Source organism: Ambystoma mexicanum, chromosome 2q (assembly GCF_040938575.1).
Source record: "Ambystoma mexicanum isolate Mex_15411 chromosome 2q, UKY_AmexF1_1, whole genome shotgun sequence".
NCBI classification, from domain to species: Eukaryota; Metazoa; Chordata; class Amphibia; order Caudata; family Ambystomatidae; genus Ambystoma; species Ambystoma mexicanum.
In genome coordinates this window covers 56,593,399-56,618,856 of record NC_090924.1, presented here as the reverse complement: position 1 = coordinate 56,618,856, position 25,458 = coordinate 56,593,399, and the positions used below count along the sequence as shown (strand labels likewise).

General features: G+C 45.5%; 1 protein-coding gene across 1 annotated transcript in view; it reads right to left on the bottom strand.

Annotated features, from left to right (window-relative positions):
• Positions 1-1,362: 1,362 nt before the first annotated feature.
• PTX4 (pentraxin 4) overlaps positions 1,363-25,458 on the bottom strand; it is a 147,443-nt gene continuing 123,347 nt past the window's right edge. The window contains exon 3 of the mRNA XM_069646814.1: positions 1,363-3,506. Within this exon, the coding sequence (XP_069502915.1) occupies positions 2,866-3,506 (641 nt within the window). The 3' untranslated portion in view covers positions 1,363-2,865. The remainder of the gene's footprint in view (positions 3,507-25,458) is intronic.

Here is a 25,458-nt window from a genome sequence, read left to right as displayed (position 1 = left end):
ACATGCATCTATAAATGGGCTTCATGAAATAGCGCCTACACACTAGACAAGATGATACTAGAATGGACAGCAATAGATAACACTGCAGCGAGGATGGCGGGCAGTAGGATACTCTCCAGGGGGTGGGAGAGTGCTGCAGTCAGAGACCTTGAGGAAAAGTAAATGGCGGTGGCCCTTGGGGGGATGGCTTAGAGTGTGGAGAGTTCTGGAGTCTTTCAGAGTCAAGACCCGAGCTCCGCTGCAGGAAATGTCTCAGTGGTCAGCGAGTTCCGGAGCTTCGCAGGACATCCAGTCGTGTTACTGAAGAAATTAGCAGATTTTTAACTGTGCTTGTTTACCAAATTCTTGCCCCAAAATGCAGGGGTGGTGCTTGGTTGGGGCAATAAGGGATGGGGAGAGAGCGTACGGTGAGAGGGGTTAGGGAGGGAGCTGTGGGCCTCGCTCTGCATTTTGCAGTAAAATAAACTGGTAAACAATTCGATAAAAATACTGTGATAAGATGTCTGCAGTGAAAACACATAGACGCTTAAATAGATTTTGGGAATCTACTGCAGGTAGCAGCGGACTCTCCTATTGGAGCATTTCCCATAGGCTGTTGACTTTAACAGGCTGCAGGAGGGGAAGCAGATTCTGTCTTATGTCATAAGAGCAGGGTTGGGGCAGTGTCAGTCGAAGGGCAGGGGAATCGTGTGTCTATAGTTTTCAGCCCACTGGGAGCTGTCCCCATTTCCGTGTATAGGAAACAAAGGACATCCCCCCCCCCCCCGCCCGCCCTATCCGGGACGAGTGTAGTGCTATGGGCAATGGCACCATAAAGAGTGAGTAACCAATTGCAAATAGTACCGAGCGGTTTGCACGCCTCAGACCCTAAAACCTCCGACATGTGCAATAGTCAAGATAACTTTCACGTGCATGTACCTCGCTGGAGTATCCTGTAACTATCGCCACCTCATGACACCTCTATGATATAGGAGAGAGACGAGCCTGCAATGGCCCAGTGTTATCGTGCCGCCCACCAGTGGGTGCTGGGACAAGGGCTGTAGGCCCAACACTTTGACATACGAAGCAAGCAAGGTCTGAATCCAGCCAATAAGAGATATATCTCTTTACTCTGAGGGCTTGTACACATTCTACAAGAGGTGCCCTCATTCCACAGAGTGTAACTACACACAGATCCTAGCCACTCATTTTAGGAATAGTGTTCACTACACGGAATCCCTCGCAGCCACAATTCAGTTGCATCTCGTAGGAGGTGCACTCATACTATGGGGTCCTTCTACCCTCACTCAGTGCTGTCCCTCTTCCCTCAGGGGCCATCAGGCACTCACTGTAAATGTCAGTCAATGGACACCCTCTATCCTCCACGTTTGCTCAAAAGACTTTTATTCGACACAGTGTCATCTAGCCACAATTACATATGCAAAAACGCAGGGTTACTATAAAAATGACACAAAAATACAACACTACTTAGGTTGATTCATTAATACATTAAGATATAATGGCTAACATTCATTCAAAGTATATTAAAGGTACTATCAGTGCCAAGTAAACCATAAAGTGCACCACCTTGTTCATTCATATTTGGCCAATTAGGTAATCATGGCCCCACACTACCCGCTGTTAACATTTTGGCCCTCGCCCGCCGGGCTTGAGTTAGATAGGTAGCCACACAGTATACCACTTTGATTTCATCGCATTTCTTGAAGAGGTGGAGTGCCACATCAACATTGTGAATGACACTTCTATTCAATAGCGAGATTAATAGCCTACGACTGGCCGCCTGATAACCATCAAGGAAAAATAGGAAATGGGACAGCGACTCCTCCGCTAACAGACACACAGGGCAAAGACCATTCCCACTTGGGACCCAATTCTTTATGATACCTGCCAGGTTCAAGTTGGACACTCTAAACCTTATATAAAGGCTGCGGGAAAATTGAGGCCTTATCGTATCGTTTCAAACCCCAGACATGTCTTACTAGCCAGGTAGGGAGGACCCCCTGAAAGATGTCTTCCCTTGTTCGCTAATTCTGCCTCCATGAGCGACCGCAACATCCATAAGCCTTTGTAAGAGTGGTGTTCAGCTCCCGGTGCCCCTCTACTGCCAGGGTCCTAGTAATCCTTCTTAGGGGGGCATCTAACCCATCAAGGGACAGGCACTTGCTTTACAAGTTACACACAGTCCTTGGATCTTCACTCCCCTCGGGCACCAAGAGTCGTCATAACAGCTGTGCTCAGCCCATGTAACGCTTCTACCCTGAGGATGTGGGGATTCCTTTTAGGAGCTGCACTTAGTCTATGGGCCACTTTCCCTTCAGAGAAGTAGTACTCAGGTTAGACATTCCAAGACCCTTAGGGGATATGGAGTATCTGTTCACCTTTCCCTTGTAGCATTACACTTGATCTAGCGCTTTCGTGTGCCCCTCGCTCTTTCATAAAACAGCAACCCTTCCCATCTATTTTCATTGAAAATGGGTAGCCTCAATCTATTTTCAGGCCTCATTGAGAATGGAATCAGGTGGCCGCTCTGTGACTTCTTGTGATGTCAAACAAATGCAATGCGCTATGCAGCGTGGCGAGGAAATAAGGAAGAAAGGCATGTGAGTGAGTCCTCTGGCTTATCAACCAACCCATGGGAAAGGTGCTCCTCAAAGGTCCTGGATCGGGGGATACTCTTTGTGGCCAGAAGGCTGGCATGACTATGGATTATGCTTAGCATGTTGAGAGAAGAATGATACTTTCTTGGTAAGGAGTCTTACATTCCCATAAAGTTGTAGCCGCTTCACTGAGCCTGGCATAGGTAGTCCAGAGAGATGTGTACTAGCTTGCCCACAGCACTGGCATGTTGGAGACGATACCTCTGATTTATAAACAGTGCTCCAGGCATGTGCAGTTCACCTTCTGTACGGATCCGTGGACAGAGGCGACTTTGGCGAGGGTAAGGATGGCCCCTCGTGGCTGACCGTTTCCTGTGGCAATCCCAGAGACCTCGCCAGGAGACAGAGCCCGGTCCCACACAGCCAAGCCGGCCAGGTTACCCACAAAGGCCTCTGAGCTGTCAAAGCCCCCGCCCACTGTGTCCTGCTCCTGGCCCAACACAAGTGAGCCATCTGGCGGGAGCTCATAGCCCTTCTGGAATCTAGAGCCAGTGGTGGCCAGCCGGCGGTCCACGTAGAACCAATACCTCCCCTGGATGGAAGACCAAATGATGCATATGTGATGCCAACGATTATCCAGCAAGGTCACCACCGGCAGTTCCCGGAAGGCTGGGTCTCCGATGACGAAATGGACGGTGCCTTGGTTGGTGCTGTTGCGGCCATGCAGCACCAGTTTGTTGTCATTCTCCTCTGTGGCATAAGACAGGATGGTGCCCAGGTAGCTTGCACCAGTCTTTACCCAGCTGCAGATGGATAGCTCGTGGATACCCACTCGGAAACCAGGGCTGAAGATGGCAAAATTCTCGGTGGAGGAATTGGGGAAAACCAGCATGGAGTCCACGTTGCAAACTGAGAAAAGAAACAAAACACAAAAGAGATGAAAGTATTGCAGACCCTAGTGGTATGGCAAACATCAGGACGAATTGGCAACACTGCGAAGCAGATATGGCCTCACAAAGAAAGGAGTTTATCACAGTACAGCGGGGCACTGCAAGAGGCCCAGAGAGCAATAGCGTATACAAGCATTAAAAGCAGCAAGACATGCAGGACTCCCAGGGGGTGGGGGGTGCAAGGCCCAACGAAGCCATAACCGCATAAGGCATTTAAGGAAGTAATTGATTAGTAAGACACATGGTGGTCAAGCAGAAGTCCCCAGAGGTCTGTTCTTGGGGCGTAAAAGCAGGCATCCTGCCATTGTGGGATGTTTCAACCCACTAGTCCAGGCCCTGCAACATTACTGTGTAAGGCTGGCATCAGGAACATCAGAATGGCCGCCGGAAAGCATGCTGCTCGCTAAAAAATCACCAGAAAGTGCGCAGTAGAAATCTGAAAAATAGGCTGCCATCCACTTTTGCCTATGTCAGTGGTAACACAGGATACCACTGCCAAAACCCATCATTTGGCTGCCCACAGAGCAAAATTGTTGCAAAAGAAACACAGAGCTGTTTTAGAAATCCTTTTTTCCCTGGCTGTCAAATTTGCAAAAACCATGGCTCACAAACCACCCAAAAAGATCCAACCTCCTTGTTGGGTGGTGAACATCATTCTACTTCGAGAATCCACATAAATACAATGTCCACAGAAGTATATATTATCGGAACAAAGTCCACTTTTGAAGATGGTTGCTGGGAAGAAATCTGTCAAAAATGGGTGTAATACGGTTACTCACCTCTGTCAGAAGCTGGCGATTTAAAACTTGTCATGTGTAAAGTTGTACATTGAACTCAAACTATGCCAAAGAAAGACTTGCTATCAGAAGCCTAAGAGGTGGATACAATTCAAAACTATATTCTAAAAAGGCTTGAAGTAAGGAATTGGTTGATGTATTTGTTAAAAATGTAAGTTATATTTTAAGACAAGACAATTTCAGACATTGGGTTTAAAAGTTAAGGTTTCCCACACTGGGCTTAAAACACATTCCACACCTCCTCCCTAAACAAAGGAATCTGTTCTCCTGTGCTCTGCTAAGAAACTGGCAGGCTGGTGTGAAAAGGAACTGGGAGTGGCACCCTAGCTTGTTGCTCTGAGTGCAGACAAAGGGCTCCCTAGAGCTGAATGGAGATGCTAATTTGGGGCATCAATAGAAACTGCCCTGGCAGGAAGGAGGCCATGTGACTCTCTGACTCAGCCAATACCTTGGAGGCGGGCCAGACTGAAAATGTGGATTTGAAATTGGATTAAATATATGTTTAAGGAAAATACTTCTAAAATATTGTACCGAACTGACAAAAATATGAAACTTAAAGATTATTAAAATGGAAAATGTGCTCACAGTTTAAAACTAATCTGGAATCTGTGCGATGTTCTGAGACTGAATCACGAAAGGTTTTAATATTGCGGCTATTGTGGTTGTGCTAGGAACATGAAAAATTACAGACGTATGACCAGATGGTATGTGCATGTATATGTAAAAATTGTACAGATCCGAAAATGTGTAACCAACCAAAAGTGCGAAAAAACTGTTATTTGTGAACCGAAACTTGTAGGAAAATGGGACTTGAACAGAGACGTACCTTCATTAATCTGTGATGTGTATATGTAATATTAACAAGTTGTGCATATTGGAAATATGTTTTTTTGGGAAAAATAGATTTTCTTAGTAAAAGCAAAGGGGATGTTCTTCCCTAGGTTGTAAATGGCAGCATCACTCTGACACACGATGACACACTGGTCCCTTCTCAAATCAGGGGACAGGGAATTCTCTGACCTATCAGATCATTAGAGGGTTGGGCATAGACAATCAGCCTCCCCACCCACTTTGTAAAATGGATAAATAGGGACTGCTGAGGACAGGCAGCACACACACTTTCCACTCATCAACTGATTCCCTGGTGAAGCACCCTGCAGGAAGAACCAGACTCCAGATCCAGACTCTAGAACCAGCCTCTAGAACCCTGAAGCAGAGTCCTAATCCAAAAAGCTGAAACCTTTTCAGCAGGCCTTTAAAAATCTTGTAAACCTGATTTTAACCCCTAAACTTCAAGGGGCACCACAAAATCCAACAGCCTGGCTGAGCTGTTTTGCTGTTCTAGCTAAGAACCTCGTGCTAGAACCAAGTTCCAGTCCCATAGAGCAGAGCTGTACCCCAAACCAACCCGTCAGATCCAGTCCAAGAGGCCCCGCAGACCAGAGGGCCTTGCTGAGAGCAACCCAGTGCCTGAGACCTGTCCGGTGGCGAGTTAAGTCCAAACCCTTGACCAGATCTTTGACGGGCCCATTCCATTCCATTGCCATAGGAGTGAGTATTTAGTATAGAACTGTCCATAGTCATCTCTTAGTTTAAAGTAATCCTATTTAATCCATTTCAACCTAACCAGAACTGCATTATAGAATCTTGTGTCCATCCTGAATTCTTCTCATTATATAGTCTGTGATAACTGTAGTGATAATCATCTGTGCGCTGATATTTTCTGAAGAAAGTTAAGTGTCCTGCACACAGCAATCAGAGCAGAAGGCGTCCTGTTTTGGTGGTTGTCCCGTTGGTATATTGTACTTTCATAGCTCCGTAGTATAAGTCCATCTTGGTTCCTAATCTTTAAAGCGCATCTTTCATTTTTGAATCTTGACTCTGTTTCTGAAAAATCTACCTTCACAAAAACCTCTGTAACTTTTGAACCATACGTCCTAGAAAATTTAAATGTCATTTTGAAGCTAACATCGTCAGCTTTCAAACGAACCCAAAACGACATTCCAATTCCTTATAGTTTTTCCGTAATCACGTTTCCCGCACGCGGAAAAATTGCCGCGATTTTGCATTTAGCTCAATTTCACCACATGTAAAAATAGCTATTTCTTGCTTTCAACTTCTGAATTTCGTTTTCAATCTGCTAATCATTCTATAATCATTGCTAGTGTTGACCTGAACCTATCCCAAGCCACTCTCACTAGTTCTGAATCTCATTTAGCAAATTAAAATCAATTTTAGCATTTTCCCATTCATTGCAAATCACATTCAAAAGCATTTTGACGTGTATTTAAAAGCATTCCTGTTCTCTCTAAGCTTGCTGGGGGGAAGTGGGATTGAACTGCATTGTTGATTGTTATTCCGGATACCTGTGTGCCCTCATTCCATATCTTCATATTGCATGTTGGGGGGAGCGAGTAGTAACAGGGGAAAGAGTGATCAGATTGTCTTTTGGGTGAAGTCATATCAAGTTTTATTTCAGTGTTGCATTTCTTCGTATCATTGCATTTTCTTGAACCCACACAAAGTTATTCTCTGCTACACTATTCTTCCTATTCCTACTCAGAATTGATTAAAGAGATTGTTGATATTGTAAGATTACCCATTGCCGATCATTGTTCATATTCATAAGTGTGATATTCAAATATTATTCATAAAAGTGTGACATATATATTGTTCAATTCTTCAAATAAATATTTTCATTTGCAAAACAAACCTATTTCTTGGTTCAGTGAGACCGGGGGAATTCAAAGAGAGGGGCATTATATAAGGGTACATCATCCAGAATTAAAAGAACTTTTGACATAAAAATATATAAATAAGGGTTTCCATTGGGCATCCCATACTCGGCATTGACTTAGTTGGAGTGCTGGGTTGAAATCACTTACACCATGAGCCTTGTTACTGGGAGGGCTGCAGGACCAGCTGTTTCCTGACTTCTCAGCAGTCTCAAACTCACTTCCAAACTTAGCCTGGAAGAGATCTGGTCCTCTTTTTTTCATTTTGCATTTCAAGCACAAATAAGGAAGCAGAGCCTTGCGCTAGGGTTCTGTCAAATATCTTCTTGACGCGTCCCTTTGTTACCACAGATCATTTAAAATGCGAAGCCAATAGCAGTAGATGGTTGCAGACAGAACAGCTAGCAATTTGGAGTGACTTTGTTGGTAGTCTGGTGCGATGTGGGGTGTCGAGTGATTAATAATTAGTTGACTGCATGCTGTGTGAAAGAATGATTACGATCGGTTGACTTTATCTTTCAGTGTGCGTCATTAGATCTTGAAAGTACAGCAGCAAAGCCAAAGGATATCATATTTAGGAACACATTACTTCCATTCAGGGTGACAATACAACGCTAGACTCATGCACATTTTCTCAGCTTGTTTATGTAAAGATGTATATATACTGTTTGTTTAGTATGTTATGTGATTTCTGTGCTTTTCAAGACATCTCTGGACAATGGAGTATTACTTTAGCTCCTAAAACCCAAATCTTAAAACATGTTTGAAGGAGCTAGGCCTGGGAAGATAAGTTGTCGTGTGTCTAAATTGCAGATTGCACTCAAATGCCATTTTCAGCACTCAAACAAAATGGGTGATTCTGGGCAAATCATTTAATCTAATTGTGTCTTAATTACGAGCCCCTTGAAGTGATTAATTTCACAGCATACATTTAATACAAAGATTCCTCATGGTTTACTAGACTAGACCCCTGCTCAATATACCATAATGACAATGTATGCCAGCAAAACTGAGATCCTTCCGATTGGGACGCCTGCTCATTTCCTTCTCTCTGACATCCCTCTATGGGCTCTCCCCTGCCCTTCTTCTGAAGCCAGACACCTTTGAGTCATCTTTCACTCCTCTCTCTTCGCTCCCTCACACTCAGGACATTGCCAAGAAGTCCCACATTCAACTCTTCTTTCTCAAAGGAATTCTCCCTTTTATCACTTTCCCCCAGAAGTTCAATGTTTCCTGAGCCCTGGTTCTCTCTAGGCTTGACTATTGCAATAGCCTCCTCCTGAATCATCCTTCTTCCACTCCTCCACCTCTTCAGCTAATCCAGTATAGAGCAGCAAGACTTATCCTTGGTCTCAAGCCCAGGGACTGCATATCCCCTACCCTAGAAAGCCTTCACTGGTTCCCGGTTACTGCACAGGTCAAATTCAAATCCCTCTGCATCATCCACAAGGCTGTCTGGGGCCACTCTATCTGCAGATCTCCCTTACAAAATACTCTCCTCCTAGACCTCTACGTTCTTCTGGCATCAACTCCTTGGGTGTAAAGCGTTTAGCTAAAGAGAGAGTAGGAGGACGTTCGCTTTCCTCAGCAGGATCCCTCCTTTGGAAAAGCCTCCCCCTCTCTCTACATCTTGGGCGGGACCTTCTTAAATTCCGAAAGCCTCTCTAGACTTTCCTTTTTTCCTCCTCTTCCCTTTCTTCCCTCCTCTGCTAACCTCACAGTTGCTGCGTTTGGTGTCTTGGACCCTTATACATCCTCTGGGCCCCTGACCACTAACACCCGATCTTCCCAGCATGTGTCTAGATTCAGCACTTGCCTCGGCTCACCCTCTGCCCTGGAGACTCACACATTTCCACCCAATGCGACTCCAGGCCTTATAGCACTCACCTTACCGTGCACGTCATCTGTGGCTCACCCACAAGCATGGACACCCCAGCACTTATCCCACTGCCCACGTCCTTGCTGCACTTGCACGTTCTGAATACTCACAAGGCATAGAACGTTTGTCCATTCCTTCCCCTCGCTGTATTCATATTTATGTATTTTAATGTTCTTCTATCCCATGTTCCCTCCCTGTTGTCCTGTGGACGCTTTGAAACAGTATGTATTTGCTGTATAAGCGCCTAACAAGCAAACAATAAATAAATAATATAAATAAATAAATATATTGCACACCAGTTATTTCTTTCTTGGCTTACTCAGGGCAACTTTTTGTAATGTCACTCACTGCCCATGATTCTCTCAAGTATGAAAGACTGTGATTGCACAAACCGTAGGGTCCTTTCCTTTTTTGTGATGCCATTTCAGCTGACCTGGTAGCACAGGAGTAGAGCAGAGCACTCACTCTGTGCAGATCCTGCTGACGCAGGTTCGAATCCCAGCCTTTCATCCTTCCGGGGTCAATTAATGAGCATCACACACCATGGGTAATAATCAGCAGCGCTCAGATACCTGAGGGTTCGGAGCACTATAAAAGTGCTAAATTATTATTATTATTATTATTATTATTATGATGCCATTGCATATGCAAATTGGAGGGCCTGCATGACATTTGCTGCACAGGGCCCCGAAATCCTTGGCCAGGCTGTGAACCGAAATCTAATTAGGCCATACTGTGAAGTCCTATAATTTTGTTATTTGTTTGAGCTGCTTATTCATTGTGAGAAATTGGAAAAGGTCATTTGCTTGCACAGAACAAACCCTATGTCAAAATGGATGCTTGTGTAAAATAGAATGGTTTGCCCTTTGATTTGTTGCTGGTATTAAGTGATGCAGCCATGTCATGCGGGGAAAAGACTTTGGTGATTGTGAAGGTGGCCAACTGAAAAAAGAACAGGTGGACTGGCATTAAATGGTGATCTTGTAGCAGAGGAGTAGTAGGCTCATTTCCCTTTGTGGGTGGTTTCTTAGAGTCATGGAGTGACCAGACGAGAGGTTTCACCACTCTTGCAAGCATGTTTTCTGTTAAAAAGCAGTGTTTTTTGGTACTTTAGTCCAATTGAAACAAATCAAGACGACAGCCCCCGGCGTGTATTGATTTGCTTATTAAGAAACCGTGAGTGTGTGGGTGACATGAAGTCACTGGCACCATATGCTGTGTAGAGAGACCTCCCAACAACAAAAAATCTTGTGCAAGTTGGGGAGAAAAAAGTGTTACCCCTTGTTTTTGTTGCTGCTCTTTAAGTAGCAAAGGAGAAATGAGCTGGAAAAATTTTAGGTTAACAGATTAGAACTTAGTAAGGGGGTGCAAATAGGGGTCAAGTCCCAAAAAAGTGAGGGGACTCATTAACATACCAAGGGAATATGATGTCAGCCGCAATTAGCATTTCAAAGTGAAATGTGCACATTTCTTTCATTTCGCTTTGCATAACCATACAAATGTCACAGGACGAATGCCATTTGCCTTTCATAAAATCAACACACACAAAACATCAAGGGAGGATATTTTCTTCTAATAGTGTTTTGAAAACATTAAAAGGTATGCATGTTTTAAACTCCAAGAACCAATACCAAATGCTTTCCCTGGAACATGCAGTCCTGAAATGTGACATTTCCCCTTTAGTTGGGTGCAGTATTCCACCAGGTGATATGGTGCAGTGGTGAAGTGCCTGGCCTGTGAAACCCTTCGAGTCCTGAGATCGCGGTGTAAAGAAAGAGTCAATGTTTCTCGTTTTACACACGCCTCTAAAATACCTGGGGTGGCCGTGGCCTCCCTCTGAAAAATGTGGGGGAAATGTGGGGGACGCCGTCCACCCGTGTATACCTCGACTTGGGCACAAAGGCATTAGCTTTTGGTGACTTAGTTGTCAGGATACAATTTACTGCAAGTGTGCTAGTCACTAGGAAATATGTATTGATTGATTCAATATTGGCATTGATCTAGTGCTCCAGTACCCAAAAGTCTCAGGCGCTATACACTAAACGAACTAGGAGAAGATACAAGCCTTCAGTTGTCCTCAAAGGAAATGCACAGGCAGAAAGCAACCATTGACAACAGTAACATTTTTTTCGGCATGTTGTTAGTGAAAATGTTATCTTTGTTGCACCACACAAAGAAACATTTGTTGTTTCCATATGTGTGTGTGGGTTGCCATTAGGATCTTGGTTACATTTCCAGTCAGTGTTTCCCGTTGTGGGAGGAGTTTCAGTAAACGAAAACTGATAAAAGCCTATTTATGGTCTTTAATGGCTAAAGAGAGGTATACCTTCAGGAGACCAACATAGCAGCAACAAAAAAGTAGCACGGGTCGCTCAGCCCAACGCCCTCCTCCTTGACAGGCGTCTTCCCTCTATCATTAACTTCCTACCTTCTTCTGCCACTCCTCTCTCTGCCATGTCCCTGGTGTGCCCGGCCCTCTTCCCTGTACCACGCCTCGGAAGACCTTCAAAGGTGGCAACCTGCTTCACCGTCAATTATCGATCGCTCTGCTGTCAAAAACTCCTCTGGCATCTGTCACCTCCTTGAAGACTTAGACTTTGACATCCTCACTCTCACCGAGACATTGTTCAATGCCAGCCCTGTCAATGCTTTTGACACTCTCCTTCCTGAGGGCTACAACAACCTCTCTAATCCCACGTCGAACTGGTCTGAAGGCGGAGTGGCCCTTGTCTTCCCTGAATGGGTCCCTGTTTCTGTCATACCCACTCAATCCTACTCCTCCTTTCAATGTCTTATTTGTAAGCTTTGTGTCTCCCCTTTCCTCTCCCTCAATCTGGCTATCATCTACAGGACCCTTGGGCCGATCCCCCTCTTGCTCTCGGAGTGGGCCAACCTCGCCTCTTCTCTTATAACCTCTACCTCTAAGCTTCTCCTCCTTGGAGACTGTAAAATTCACTTAGACTCCTCCTTGGAGACTGTAAAATTCACTTAGACTTGTCTGATACAGCCACTCTTTCCTTCCGCAACCTTTGAGACTCTCTTTCCCTCCCCATTCTTCCCTCTGGTACAACCCACTCAGCCGGGCACACCCTGGATGCGCTCATCACAGCTGATGTCTCCCTCTCTAACCCTCTCACTACCCCTCTAGACAGATCTGACCATACTCTTCTCTCCTCCCATATGGAGCTTTTTTGCTCGCCGGCTAAGCCTGTGCCTTCACTGCCAGCCTCCTTCTCCGTCATTCGACTGATAAAGAAAGTTTCAGTAGCTGCTTTTGCCACCTCCTTCATTCCTCCCCCCGCTCCTGCTACTGACTCCCACACTGACTCTTCCCTTGCTAACCTTCACTTCTCCATCTCCAACACTCTTGATATCCTTGCCCTTGCCATGAGGAGCCACATTAAGCCTGCCCCCAAGTGCAATAGTTAGTACGATTCCGACCTAGCCTACTTAAACGCAAGTGCAAAGTCGCTGAACAAATATAGTTGGCTTCTAGCACATCCTCTGACAAGCTGGCCTGCTGTCACCTCCAAAGGCAATACAGACTCTCCATCCCTTCGAAGAAACGTGCACAAATCCAAGCCGCATCTCTGGGGCCACAACCAACACGGCCAAACTTTTCTAAATCTGCAAGGAACTTGCCAATCCTACTTCTGTTTCTACTTTTCTTCTTCCTTTCCAGGGCCTGTGCATGGCCCTCGCCACCCATTTCACTACCAAAACGCAGAGCATCCTGTCCTTTCTCTCTTCTACACCCTCACTCCTCCACCTGTACCCAGACCACCCTCGGCCCCCTCTATCCTCCCCCCTACTCTCCCATAGTGCTGGATGAGGTCATCAAGACAGTCTGCTCTATGAAAGTCTCATTCAAACAGGTGCACCCCTGCTCATCTAGAACTATTAAGGACAACATTGCCTCTCTCGCTCCCTCCTGGGCTAAGTTCTGTGACCATTCTTTTGCCACTGGCTCCTTCCCATCACCCCTCAAGCATTCCCTTGTGCACCCCCTTCTAAAAAGGCAGTCTGCAGACCCTTGCTGCATGGCTAACTGCCAGCCTATCTCCACTGCCTCCTTCTTGGGCTCTTGGAGAAGTTGGTCATCTCCCAACTAATCCACCACACTGAATCTGTTGGCTGTCTCCACGACCACGATTCTGGCTGTCACGTGTCGGTGGAGCGTCTGGAGACGCTGGCTTCTGGTATTGCTCCATCATGACACCAACGTAAGCAATTCTGGTGGTCTAGTAGTTTCAAAGATGGCTGCCGCTCCATATCAATGTCGCTAGATCGTGGTACCACGCGTTGCAACCCTAGCGCTCTGCCGGGCTAGACTTTTATCTTGCAAGCACTCTTGCTCTATTCCTCTTGTGCATACCCTTTCTCGCCTTCCTTTTTCCCTCTGTGCTGCCCTCTGCCCGTGTGCCTTTCCCTTCACCTTCCAACTCTGTGCACCCTTGCTCTTGCTCCTCCGCTTCCTTCTTTTCTCTGGGCCCTGCTTCATTGGTCATCCTCTGTGCCTCCTACGCCAACCATCCTCCGGGGAACACTTGATTGCCTGTCATGTTCAACGGGGCTGCTGGAAGCACTTCCAGAAAGAACTGTTTTTTTTTGTGCCGGAAGGCTTTTTCCCCTGAAGGGCTGTCTCCTGGGGGCCCACACTGCTGAGGTTGTTCCCCAACAAGGCGCGGTGGCCTCCAATGGAGACAGGCCTGAACTCTTCTCTAGACGAGGAGCAGTCCACAACACAAAGGAGATGTAAACGTAGGAAGAGACCCGTAAAGCTTCACCAGAAACACCGGGAGAGAATTCTGATTGTGACCAGACTGATTCCTAGACTGGCTTTAGAGCAGCCAGAGGCACGAGAACTGCTCTCCTGAACACCCGTGATGACTTGCCTTCAAAACTCAATTCCAACTCTCCTTCCGTTCTCATGCTCCTCGATCTGTCCTCCGCCTTTGACACGGTCAATCATTCCCTCCTCATAAATCAGCTTTGTGATACTCTAGGCATCATGGACCAGGCACTGGATTGGTTGCTCTCTTTCCTTTTGGATAGGTCTTCCCAAGTGCAACTGTGCCCGTTTCTCTCCTCTATCCCATTCTCCACCTGCGGCATCCATCAGGGCTCTGTTCTCTCGCCTTGGCTCTTCAAGATTTACCTTGCCCCCCTCACCCATCTGACCTCCACTTTCTCTCCTCATTTTCAAACTTATGCTGATGATACACAGTTCTCCTTTAAGCTTCCCCCGTCTTCCTCCTCTCTCATTCACGACTTTCTGATTACTATTCAGGCATGGTGTGCTTCTAACGATCTCTGCCTTAAATGCCAGTAAAACCGAAATTCTCATTGGGACTCCTGCCCCCTCCTTCCCTCCTACTCTCTGGCCATCCTCCTTGGGCCCCCTCCCCTCAGCCTCTTGTGAGGCAAACAATGTGGATGTCATCTTCAACTCCTCCCTCTCCTTCTCACCTCACATCGCTGACCTTGTCAAGAAATCTCACTTTCAGCTTCACCCCCTCAGATGCATACTCCCTTTCCTCAGTCTGGTTCTCTTCTGGCTGGCCTACTGTAACAGCCCCCTCCTTAATCTGCCTGTTTCCTCCCTCTTCAACTAATCCAGAATAGGACTGTGAGACATATCCTTGGCCCCATGCCCAGGGACCACATCTCTCCAGCCCTAAAATCTCTCCACTGGCTCACTGCGGTTGCAAGGATCAAATTCAAGACCCTCTGCATCATCCCCAAGGCTTTCTGGGGCCTGGTACCTCACTACATCCAGCTCTCTCTCCCCAAACACCTCCCTGCTAGAGTTCTTCGGTCTTCTAACTCTCTGCAGGTCAGACGCTTCTCCAAACAGAGAGTGGAGGGCAGATCTCTTTCTTCGGCAGGAGCCTCCTTCTGGAACGGCCTCCATGCCCTCTCTGTCTTGAGCTGGATCTCTTTAGATTCCGGAAGCTTTTCAAGACCTTCCTTTTTTACCCCTTGAGCCCATCCCCTGCTGCACTGTTATTGCACTTACACGATCCGAATGTCACAAGGCCTAATAGGACTGTTACTGTTATTTTCTCCTCTGTTCCCCCTCCCCCATTTTGTCTTGGGGCGCCAGGAAACACTTTTTGATGTATAGGTGCCAAACAAATGCTCAATAAATAAATACAGTAGATGAAACAGCTGCAAAAACGCATTTATGTATATACACACACATGAGAAAAAATATATTAAAAGTTAATTCTTTTTGTTATCAGTGTCTACTTGGTTGCGTTTTCTAATTACTTTTAAGGACTTTAATTCGACGTTATTGGAAACAGTTTTTTTTTTTAATATTGCGACCTCTGTGCAATGTTAGGGCGGGGTTTGCTGCATGAGTTCAGAGGGGAGCATTCTAGTCTTGCATCCCAAGTAGATATCCTGAATCCCAAACACAGGCAAGTGATTGAGCAGCGCTATGCAGAGAAGCTGCAGAGCCTAAGGCTGCATCATCACACCAGTAGGCCACAGAGTAGCAGGCGAGATGAACAGTGCACGCAGAAGTAGTGCAGAAGCAGTGCATGCTGCTCCAGGCAAGTTCCGTTTTCCATTTACTATTTTCACCTCAATTTTAGAAACATCTTTAAATTCACTGGTGTAATGCCCCAGGCACCAGTAAGAGAAGACCCTTCTCCCCTCCATAAGGTCTCTTCCCTTTGGACAGTCCTGCATGCATTCAGTGGGGGTGCCAGAAATGTCCCGATCTTGCTCCTACACCACCTGTCCTATTTCTTCGTAAAAGCGACGTGAGCTTTGCAAGATAGCATTTCAGTGAGGGAAGGAGTGCGCAGGACACATTTTCCCTGTTTACTGTCTTTTTACAGTGGTTGACGCTACAGGCCTGATCATCTAACAGCGTGAGAGTGCAGAGTTGCAGATTCCAAGAGACTGCCTGCCTCGGCCTACTTTCTGCAGTGCCTGTCAGCAGGCAGGCTGCCCCTCGCCCTGCTTCTGTGCCCTGGGCCTGACTGCTGATGTTTCTGTACCAGCAGGACATGCTGCAGTGTCCAGGCAATGAGCCTCGTTATGAGGCGGTGTTACCTGTGCAAACACTGCCATATTCGTTTATCGCCTCTCTTTCTGATGGGGAATATGTCAAATTACGAATGGAGGGGTTGTGGTTAGTCCCTTTTGTTGTGAGTTGGAGAAGGAGGGGGAGGTCCATTTCCCGTGTGGCTTCATTATTCTATATAAGGGTTACAATTTAGCGATGAGCTTTAAAGACCCACGCTGCACAAGAACGTTCCGGGTCCTGGAAGTAGCAGATTACTGGATCCACGGCAGTCCGCTGTGTTGAGCAAGGCCGTTGAGAGGAGCGCACCACCTGAGTTTTGGAGCATTTACCAAAGGGGCAAATAGCGCTTGCAGTAAATCCTGTAATAATTGGGGGTAATGTGGCGGAATAACCTCCCAAGTCCTGGAGTTTTTCCCCTTCATATTACTTCCGGACTCGGATATGTAAAGAGCACTTTTCTCGCACACTGCAATACCCGTAAGGAAGGCTAAGAGTGGCACACTTTTCCCATGCACTTCTATAATCGTAAAGAGGGCTAATAACCCAAGTGTGGGGCACTATTCTCATGTACTGCTGTATTCTCCATGTGGGCTAATGACTTAAGGGTGGCACACTATTCTCAGGCACTACTATACTCAAAATGAGGGCTAGTACCCTAAGATTGGCATTCTTTCCTTGTGCAGAGCTATACTGTGGCAATAAGACCCGAGGCGGCGGGCCAATACAGCACCAGGTAATGCCCCCGGGTCCCCTAGTTACAGGCCCGAGCGTAGCCGAGGGTCTTATAGCCATTAGTACCCTGGCCTGTTTAAAAAAAATAATAATCAAATAAAATGGTCGCCGGGAAAGGGAAAACGTAGTCTGTTTTCCCTTTCCATGGCGGCCATCGGGAGCAGACACGCTAGGAACAGAAGTGTTCCCAGCACATTCGCTCCAGAGAAAAAGAAAAAAGAAGGTAGGTGGGGTTGGGAGTGCGGGGAGGGGATAGTTTGCAGGGGAGGGGGGTGGAGGGCAAAAAATAACTTACCTGAGTCCCCGGCGGGGGACGAAGGCAGCCTCCAGCCTTGCGGAGGCTCGGAGCGGGGACTGTCCTGTTTCGAGCCTCCTCATTGGCTAAGTACTGCCACGCCCCCTGCCGGGAACAAACGCCGACGCTTGTACGTCCACGGGAATACTGTGTGGTATGGCTCGGAAAAGAGCCAATCCATGTGTAGTATTTCCCGTGGACAGAGCGGGCCGGGTACTAACAGGGTATAATCAAAAATGATCACGTACCTTCCGAGGCTTCTAGGTGGCAGTGCTTAGTTCCATGTGCCAGGCTAGACTGCTGTGGCTCGTCGGGTCCGCGTCCCTCTCGGTTAATAACCGTTGTCACGGTAATGTGTCTGTAACAAAACTATACACATTATAGAGCACCCCGAGTTGAACCTGAGCAATATTGACCATGGAGGTAACAACTAATTTCTCGCCGGCGCTTAAAATTCCAGCAATTGATTCAGTGTTGAAGACAACTATACAGTATTTTGGGCAGTAGTTATCTGTTTTTCCACGCTTAAGTAGACATTCTAACATGGTGCCTGCCAGCCCGGTAGGCAGTGAATAAGTCGAAAACATTATGTCGAAAGATATAATGCCGAAAAAAAAATGTTGAATTTTTTTTTTTTAATGTCATTTTTTATTTTACATGTTTTTTTTGGCTTTCGTGCATTTAAAAAAAGGGTTTAAAAAAGGGGGCGGGGGGTCCCCACAATTTCGAACAGAAAATTTTAAAAAAAGGACATTCGAAAAAAAAAAAAAATCAGACTTTTTTTTCCCATTTTGACTTTCAACATTTTGTGATTCGACTTTATCACTATAAACCCGCCAGCCCATAATGGCCATTGAAAGAGACAACATACTTTTGTTACTGACACGTTACGTGACATCTGTTACTAATCGAGTGAGACGCGGACCCGACGAGCCAAGGCCGTCTAGCCTGGCACACGGAACTAAGCACTGCCACCCAGAAGCCTCAGAAGGTGCGCAATCATTTTTGATTATACCCCGTTATTGAACACTAAGCAATATCAGCGATTACAGGACTGCCCCTTTTTCATCTTCCCACAGCGAGCAGCACCGTTCGCTGGGATTCATACGCGAAGACTCGAGGATTCGCTGTGCATACCGCGCACCAACCATACCATTTTACAAGTTACGCATAATCTTTGGAAAAGAAAGTATAGTCAAATGCAAGGTATTATCAGGGATTACAGGATTAACTGGTATATCCCCACAGCGAGCAGCAGCGTTCGGGATGAGCAGCCGATGGAATATAGTATCTCTTCCTCACACTGTACACGGTCTTGAAGAACCAACACATTCTCTACTTCTGTACAGCTTTTGATTATGTTAACCCCTGCAGAGCACCAAATTATGCATGCAGCATAGCATACATGGTGACCATTTGTACCTCCTCTCTCAACAGATCCTGCCACAGATCACGGGCCGTGCCCACACAGAGTCGAAAGTCCAAGATGGACGTCCGCTCTACACACTCGCCCTAACTTTAGAACTAGGACCATTGATCTACCACTGAGAGGTGAGTTACCAATCCAGGGCCATCGTTATATTTGGCCATTTGTCTAGTGTAGCTTAGGGGGTCATCCCCATGGACTATGTTTTTAGCGATTAGAAAGGCAGAACTAATATCAGTTTTTCTACCAAAATCGGCATTAGGAAGGACGCACTGAGTACCTACCTCCAGCAACAACGCTTGGCCTCGCCCTCTTCACACACCAACACAGGTAAAAATATTGTTTTACCTACTTCGGTTTGAGACTCATTTTTAGAGTGGGACTAGTATTTGAGAATATATCAGCTCACACTAGTCTATGGGGCTGATTCATGGAATATTTGTGCTGAAAAACAGGGATTTGTGCGCCATTCTGCCCGAAAATCCCTGTTTAACAAATGGGGATTTGCGGGCAGAATGGCGCACAAATCCCTGTTTTTCGCTGTAAATAATTCCATGAATCAGCCCCTTTGTGTTTTTTGTCTGCTAGGAAAAGGAAACAAAGGAACTTCACGCTGGCATTACTGTCCAGATCCCAACCAAGTCTAAACACTTGTACATGAACCAGCATTACTCTCCTGATGAATGTTCCGGATTGAACACCTGTTTAGCGAACTGAAACATGTTGAGAAAATATATTGTATAATGTTAAGACAGATGGAACTACCCATGAAACTTGTGCAAATTAAACCTATGTTGTTTCAATGTGTTTGAAAACTAGGATACAACTGATGGTACAACAGATATTGTAAAGCTACCCTGGCCACTCACGTGGTAATTTGGAAATGTGTCTAAACCATGATAACCAATACTAGGCTTGGTAATGATACCATTTTAGTGAAATTGAATGTACGTTGTTTAATGTAAAAATGCTTAATGATTAAATTTGGTTTTTAACTACTGGAATTTAACCCCCCTTCCAGTTTTTCCCTACCTACCAGGCCTGCCTCTATCTACCTTGTTGTTTCATAATTAACCCATCCCGAGGAATAGGTAGAGGCACACTCAGACATTTGTTTAATGAGCGTACACCCGAGGTTCCTCGACTATTGTAAGGCTGTCATTGTGATTGCCACACACCGCCGTATACACTGGGTTGTGCTGCATTTGTGCATGATGGTGTTGAACCTGGCTGCGGTCGTAGGGTGTGCAACGGGCATAAGGGGTATTTCATTGCTCTGCATATCTATACCAACCTTGCTTCTCGAGTTATCTGAAGGCACCTTAACCGTCTTTTTGATGTGCTCTCAGGCGACCGTCGGTGCATGCAGCGCTGTCCAAAAATAAATACCTTTAATCGCTGTGTTATTTTCAAGTTTTAAAAACAGAACCTGAATTTTTTTTATCATCATATGGATTACTGAAATGGTCTTTGTGTCATTAAGCAATGAAATAAAAATGAATATGGCTAAACATCCGTTGCCTTTTTGAGGTCATGGTAGTTTAGATGTTTCTTCCCTGTGAACACTGACTAGCTAGCAAATCCACCTTTATTCTCTCATTTAAAAGATGTAACTTGCACGTGATTGAAACACTCCAAAAAGCACACTTCCATCTTGTTTCCACTTGCGGCAAGTAGGCGTTTAAGGAAGCTTCGAAGTTCTTTCAAATGTGAACCAAATTGAGCACGAAATTGGGCTGGGTTAATGGGAATATAGGCTCGGTTCCATTTTCATTTGTGTGGGGCTGCACGGGTTTGTGAAGATCGTGCAGAACACACTGTGGTTTGATTGTTAAAATCACTTTGGGCCTACTTGCAGCTCGCAGTGTGCACAGACGGCCAGGTGGATGAGATAAATAGGGGACATCCGACCGCTGCTGATAATGTAAATGAGCCATTTTTGGCCACGGCTTGAGCTCTCATTTGGGCATGTACTGAACTGTTGTATCAGGCGAACGCCTTAGGGTCTCATACTGTTTACTGTCACGTGCAGGGCAGTCAGAGACAGGGCACAGTGTACGGTCACCGGATCAGTCCATGGCGCTAAGTCGCCACTTTCTCAGGTCTGAGCTTTTTCTTTTAACAAACGCGTGTGCACTCAGGGAGTTGAAGTCTTGAGTGATTTCAAGCAATTGATACAAATTGCTTTTTAATAGAAAGCCCAGGACTGGGAAAGCAGTGTCCCATGCACATGGGTTCCTTTTGTGGCTCTATCACAGTAACATCCCCTCATCTGATCTGTAGTGAGCAGGTAGCATGAATAAGCAAGACCATTTTGCAAAACATGTGCTGTGGACCACCGCCTGTTGTTCTTCCAGTTAATGGCTCGAAGACAAAAAAAATCACAAAATGGTAAATAAATGTCTGCAACATTTATTTACCATTTTGCATTTTTTTGTACTTCAATTAAATATGTCTCATTTATTCTACTTTATTAAACTCTGAGGGTGTTCTAATAGCTTTAAAAACCTGCAGCTCGGGCCGTACTGGGCGTTATGGTCCCTCATACCTCGTTAAAGGCCCTCGCTTCGTTCGGTGAATTAACTCAGTCTTCAGGGCCCATAATGCCCGGTACGGCCCTCGCTGCAGGTCTAGAAAGCTATATGAAGGTTAATGATCAAAGAGTGATGCTCTTTCCTCACGCAGGGCTATACTCGTAACGAAGACCAATGACCTAAGAGTGGTACACCTTTCTCACAAACTGCTATACTCAAATGAGGGGTAATGGCCTAAGTGTCAGCAGTTATGGGGCAGAGACGTGCCCATAAAATGCAAAGGGGAGAAGAGTGCACAAGAGACAAGAGTTTAAGGAATCCTGCAGACAAGAAAGGATAGGCAGTAACTACAGACAGGCAACAGGCAGTGAACCGAAAGCGGCAGGGAGTACAAGTAAGATAAATACGTTAGACTCCCAATTTTGGTGTACACAGAATGAGGACAGAGTTTCCCACTGGGTTAGGGGAAACTCTAGCCTTCTGAGCTGGTTACGATTACAGGGCCTGACTCTAAATGCTCATGGAAAGGAGCAGAAGGAGTGGGTGTCTGTGTTTGGACACTAAGGCACGAACAAGGAACCAGTACTCACAAGGCTTAATTCTATAGGGGTCCAGCAGGAACTGAACATTGACTGCCTCCTGAAACAGGAACCAGCACACTGTTAACAATATGACACAAGGTACAATACTGAAACACGACAAAGGAAAGGGGCAGAGATTGGCTGCTGGGAAACCGAACAGCCAAACTCTGAACAAAGGAATTACACAAGCATAAGTAAGGACAAAAATTGTAACAGAAATATCCGGGGAAAGAATAGGAGAAAGGTTCAGGACAGAGAACTGGGAGAAAGAGGAAAGGCAAGAAGACAAGAATCTAAGTGCAAGCGTACAGGAGACTGGAACTGCAGACTAGAAACTAAGGACCAGAATGAAGGAACAGCGGACTGAACTGTAGACAAGGAACAAGAAAACTCAGGATTGAAACTCTGGACTAGGATAGCAAGGACTGAACTGCAGACTGGTAACAAGGAACTGGAACTAGGGACTTGAATAACAAGGGCAGGACTAACGAGGAAACTAAGGACTGGCTAGAGCCAGGTACCACAGACTATGTGCGCAGAACAAGGAACTGCAGAGAGGCAACAAGGTAAATGGGGGTAGAGAGCAAGGGGCTGTAAGTAGAGGTGCAGGCCATAAGGCAGGGGAGTGCAGGCAGAGTATCATGGGCTGCAAGGCACAGAGCCCAGGGCACTGAAATAGGAGCAGGTTCTGGAAACAGCAGCAACATGACGCAACAGAAATCCAAGGATCAAAGCACAAGGGGCTGGCAACGAACTTAGTGCAAGAGCCCTGTGCTCTTGTAGGCAGCTGCTTAAATACTGAAGCAGGCTCGTTAGCGGCACCTGGAGCGCCACACCTGAAGATAATCTGCCTCCTCCCTCGCTGGACCAGGGAAAGGGAAAGCAGCACTTTTCTCGAGGGCTCCTGGGGATTGTAGTTTTCAGACTTCTGCATACGAATAGCCAGGGAATGGCAACTGCCACAAGGTGCATTATGGGATATGTAGATTGTGAAAATAAAAAAGGAAGTACCAAAGTCTTGCAAACGGAAAGTAAAGACAAAAATATGAATAGGTATTGTCTGGGATGGATTATGGCGATGAATGAGCCCCAAATAGTCCACAATGGGTGCCAATTGGTGCTCCAGTGGCACAGTTGTGACACTAAGAGTGACACAATTTCCTCATATGGTACGATACTCATAATGAGGGCTAATTACCTTACATAACATCAATTTTTCTCAGTCAGATGATGGCACTGGGGAGGGTTTTTAGCAGGTACCAAAGTAATGATGACCTGTGCTTGTTAGGTTTTTTGCTAGTGTGCGGGATGACATTTTGAGGATCCTGGATTAGACGCATAATAGTGTGAAAAGACAGAAAATCTAGTGAAAGTTTATCAACAAGCATGGCCTATTCATCAGGACTAGACTGCCAATTGAGTTGTTTTGATGTGGCCTCACCGTCAAAGGTTCAAATCGCATTCTGCCTTTCTATCAATCAGTGTTTTTATGCTACGTGCCCAGATAATTGTGGGTTGACACTATTCTTTAAACAGTGCTAAAATGTCATATTTGTCAAATGTTTTGTTCTAAGCCAGACCTGTTCTACATTACGAATGGTTTGCGTGACATGATTTATCTTCAAACTTGTTGCACCATATTGGCAAAAACTATTCGGAGGTGGGGTTTTGAAAACTGCACCAGTTCCACTGAACATTCTAGCAAAATATCCCAAAGAGGGCAGCTTTGCACTGGAGCCGTGAACAGGAGGCCAAAGAACGCAGCAGCCTAAAGTTCAGGTGACCAATTGTATTCAGTGAAAAACTGTAACAGAATGATATTGAAAGGACAATTGTAATATGTGTCCTCTTATTCTGGCTCCCTGCTCTTTAGGTCACAGATTTGCACGTCAACCTCTCTCACTATTCAAACTTGACCAACAAAACCTATTTATGAATTCACATTGCTGCTAAACCCACCCCTAACCAACCCTACCCCACCACTACAAGAAATACTAGGCTGAGATCCAGATTTAACAATACTCACTTAACCACCACAAGCATTTCTCACCGTCCTAAACAAACTAATCTCCCACAGAAAAAATCTAAAACCAAAACCAACCATTCTAAAGAAAATACCAGCTAGCCCAGAATAACTCACCACTGGGCCTAATCCATGCAAATAATGAATCACCACTTATCAGAGGTGCTCTCATTAACGCGAGATCCATGGTAGCCCATGCACTAGATATAGCTGACCTGATCACCTCCAAACAACTAGACTTCCTAGCAATTACAGAGATGTAGCTCCACACAGCCGCTGAACCCTCCCTCTTACTTGTAATCCATGATAACTACACAATCTTGAGACTAGATAGAGAAACTTGCAGAGGTTGTGGCATCGCCTTGATTGCCAAATCAAATCTGGGACTTAGAGTCTCCACTCATCTCCCCTTCACTTCAGGCGAACTTATGACAGTGAAACTACCTCTTACTAACTCTCATACCTTAACTATACACCTGATATACAGACCTCCTGGCCCTATTGGCTCATTTAAGGAAGATATCATAACTCTACTCTCAACTAACACCAAACCCACTTCACAAATCTTAGTCCTAGGAGACTTTAATTTAGGTCTCAATGACCCTAATGATCAACATGCCCTTGCAATTGCTAATGCAACATCGTAGCTAGGCTTTACTCAAAGGAATAATAATCCTACACATGTCAAAGGAAGAACCTTAGACTGGGTTGCTGACCTTAATTGCAAGGCTACAATAACATCAATTGAACCATATGCATGAACAGACCATCATCTAATGGCCTTCACTATACAAGACAACCCCCCTCCAAGTAAGACAAACCATCTGGCCCCTTCTCTTCCTACAAGGAATAAACGTAACATTACTGTGGACATGCTTCGTCCTTACCTCACTCCTATCCTCAACCCTCTATCTGTTAATCCAAACCCAGAGATGCGAGTAGACCTTTACAAGTTAACATTACCCAACTGATAGATAACATTGCACCACTAAAAATGCGCAAAAGTAAACCTAAAGCCCACTTTGATTCCTGGTTTACCCCAAACCTCACAACAATATGGGCAGAAAAAAGAAAAACAGAAGCCACATGGAAAAACTGCCCAACACCTGAAAACAAAGAGAACCTTCTGAAATTTTCTGCCAAATACAAATTGGAAATCCTGCAAACGAAACGGGACACCTATAACGACAGGATAAATAAGGCCAGCTCTAGCACAAAGGAGCTCTTTGTCATACTAAGAGAAATTGAATCCCCAGTCCCTCCTATTGATACTTGCGCCAAGGATAAAACCTGGTGCACCAATATTCAAAATGCACTATCCAATAAAATCTCTCTCCAATCCAAAATAGATACTAAGAAACTCGATCTTCCCAATTCTGCCACCTCTCAAGGCCCACAACCGAACTTCAACCTACCTCTTCAGCGATTCAGCAAGTCTCCACTTTAGAAGTGGAAAACATTATAGCCTCGCTCAAACCATCTAGATGCCAGGGCAAAATATGCCCGGCCTTTACTATCAAAGAGGCTGTGAAGATCTAGCACCCTTCATACCAATCTAATCAATTCCTCATTCAAAACCTGCACTGTCCACAGTAACCTTAAGAACGCCTGGGTCCGACCACTTCTAAAAAAACCTACACTACACCCAAATATCCCGGCTAATTATAGACCAGCCACAACAGTACCATTCCTCCTAAAAATAATCGACAGGGCAGCCTAACTCTAGATACAGTCATACTTAGAGATCAACAATCTGTTAGGACTCAGGCAGTCTGGCTTCAGACCTAGCATTGTACAGAAAACGGCACTGATCGACCTGAAGAACCAAATTGACAAATTAAAGGGATGGTCTAGTAAAAATTTTTAT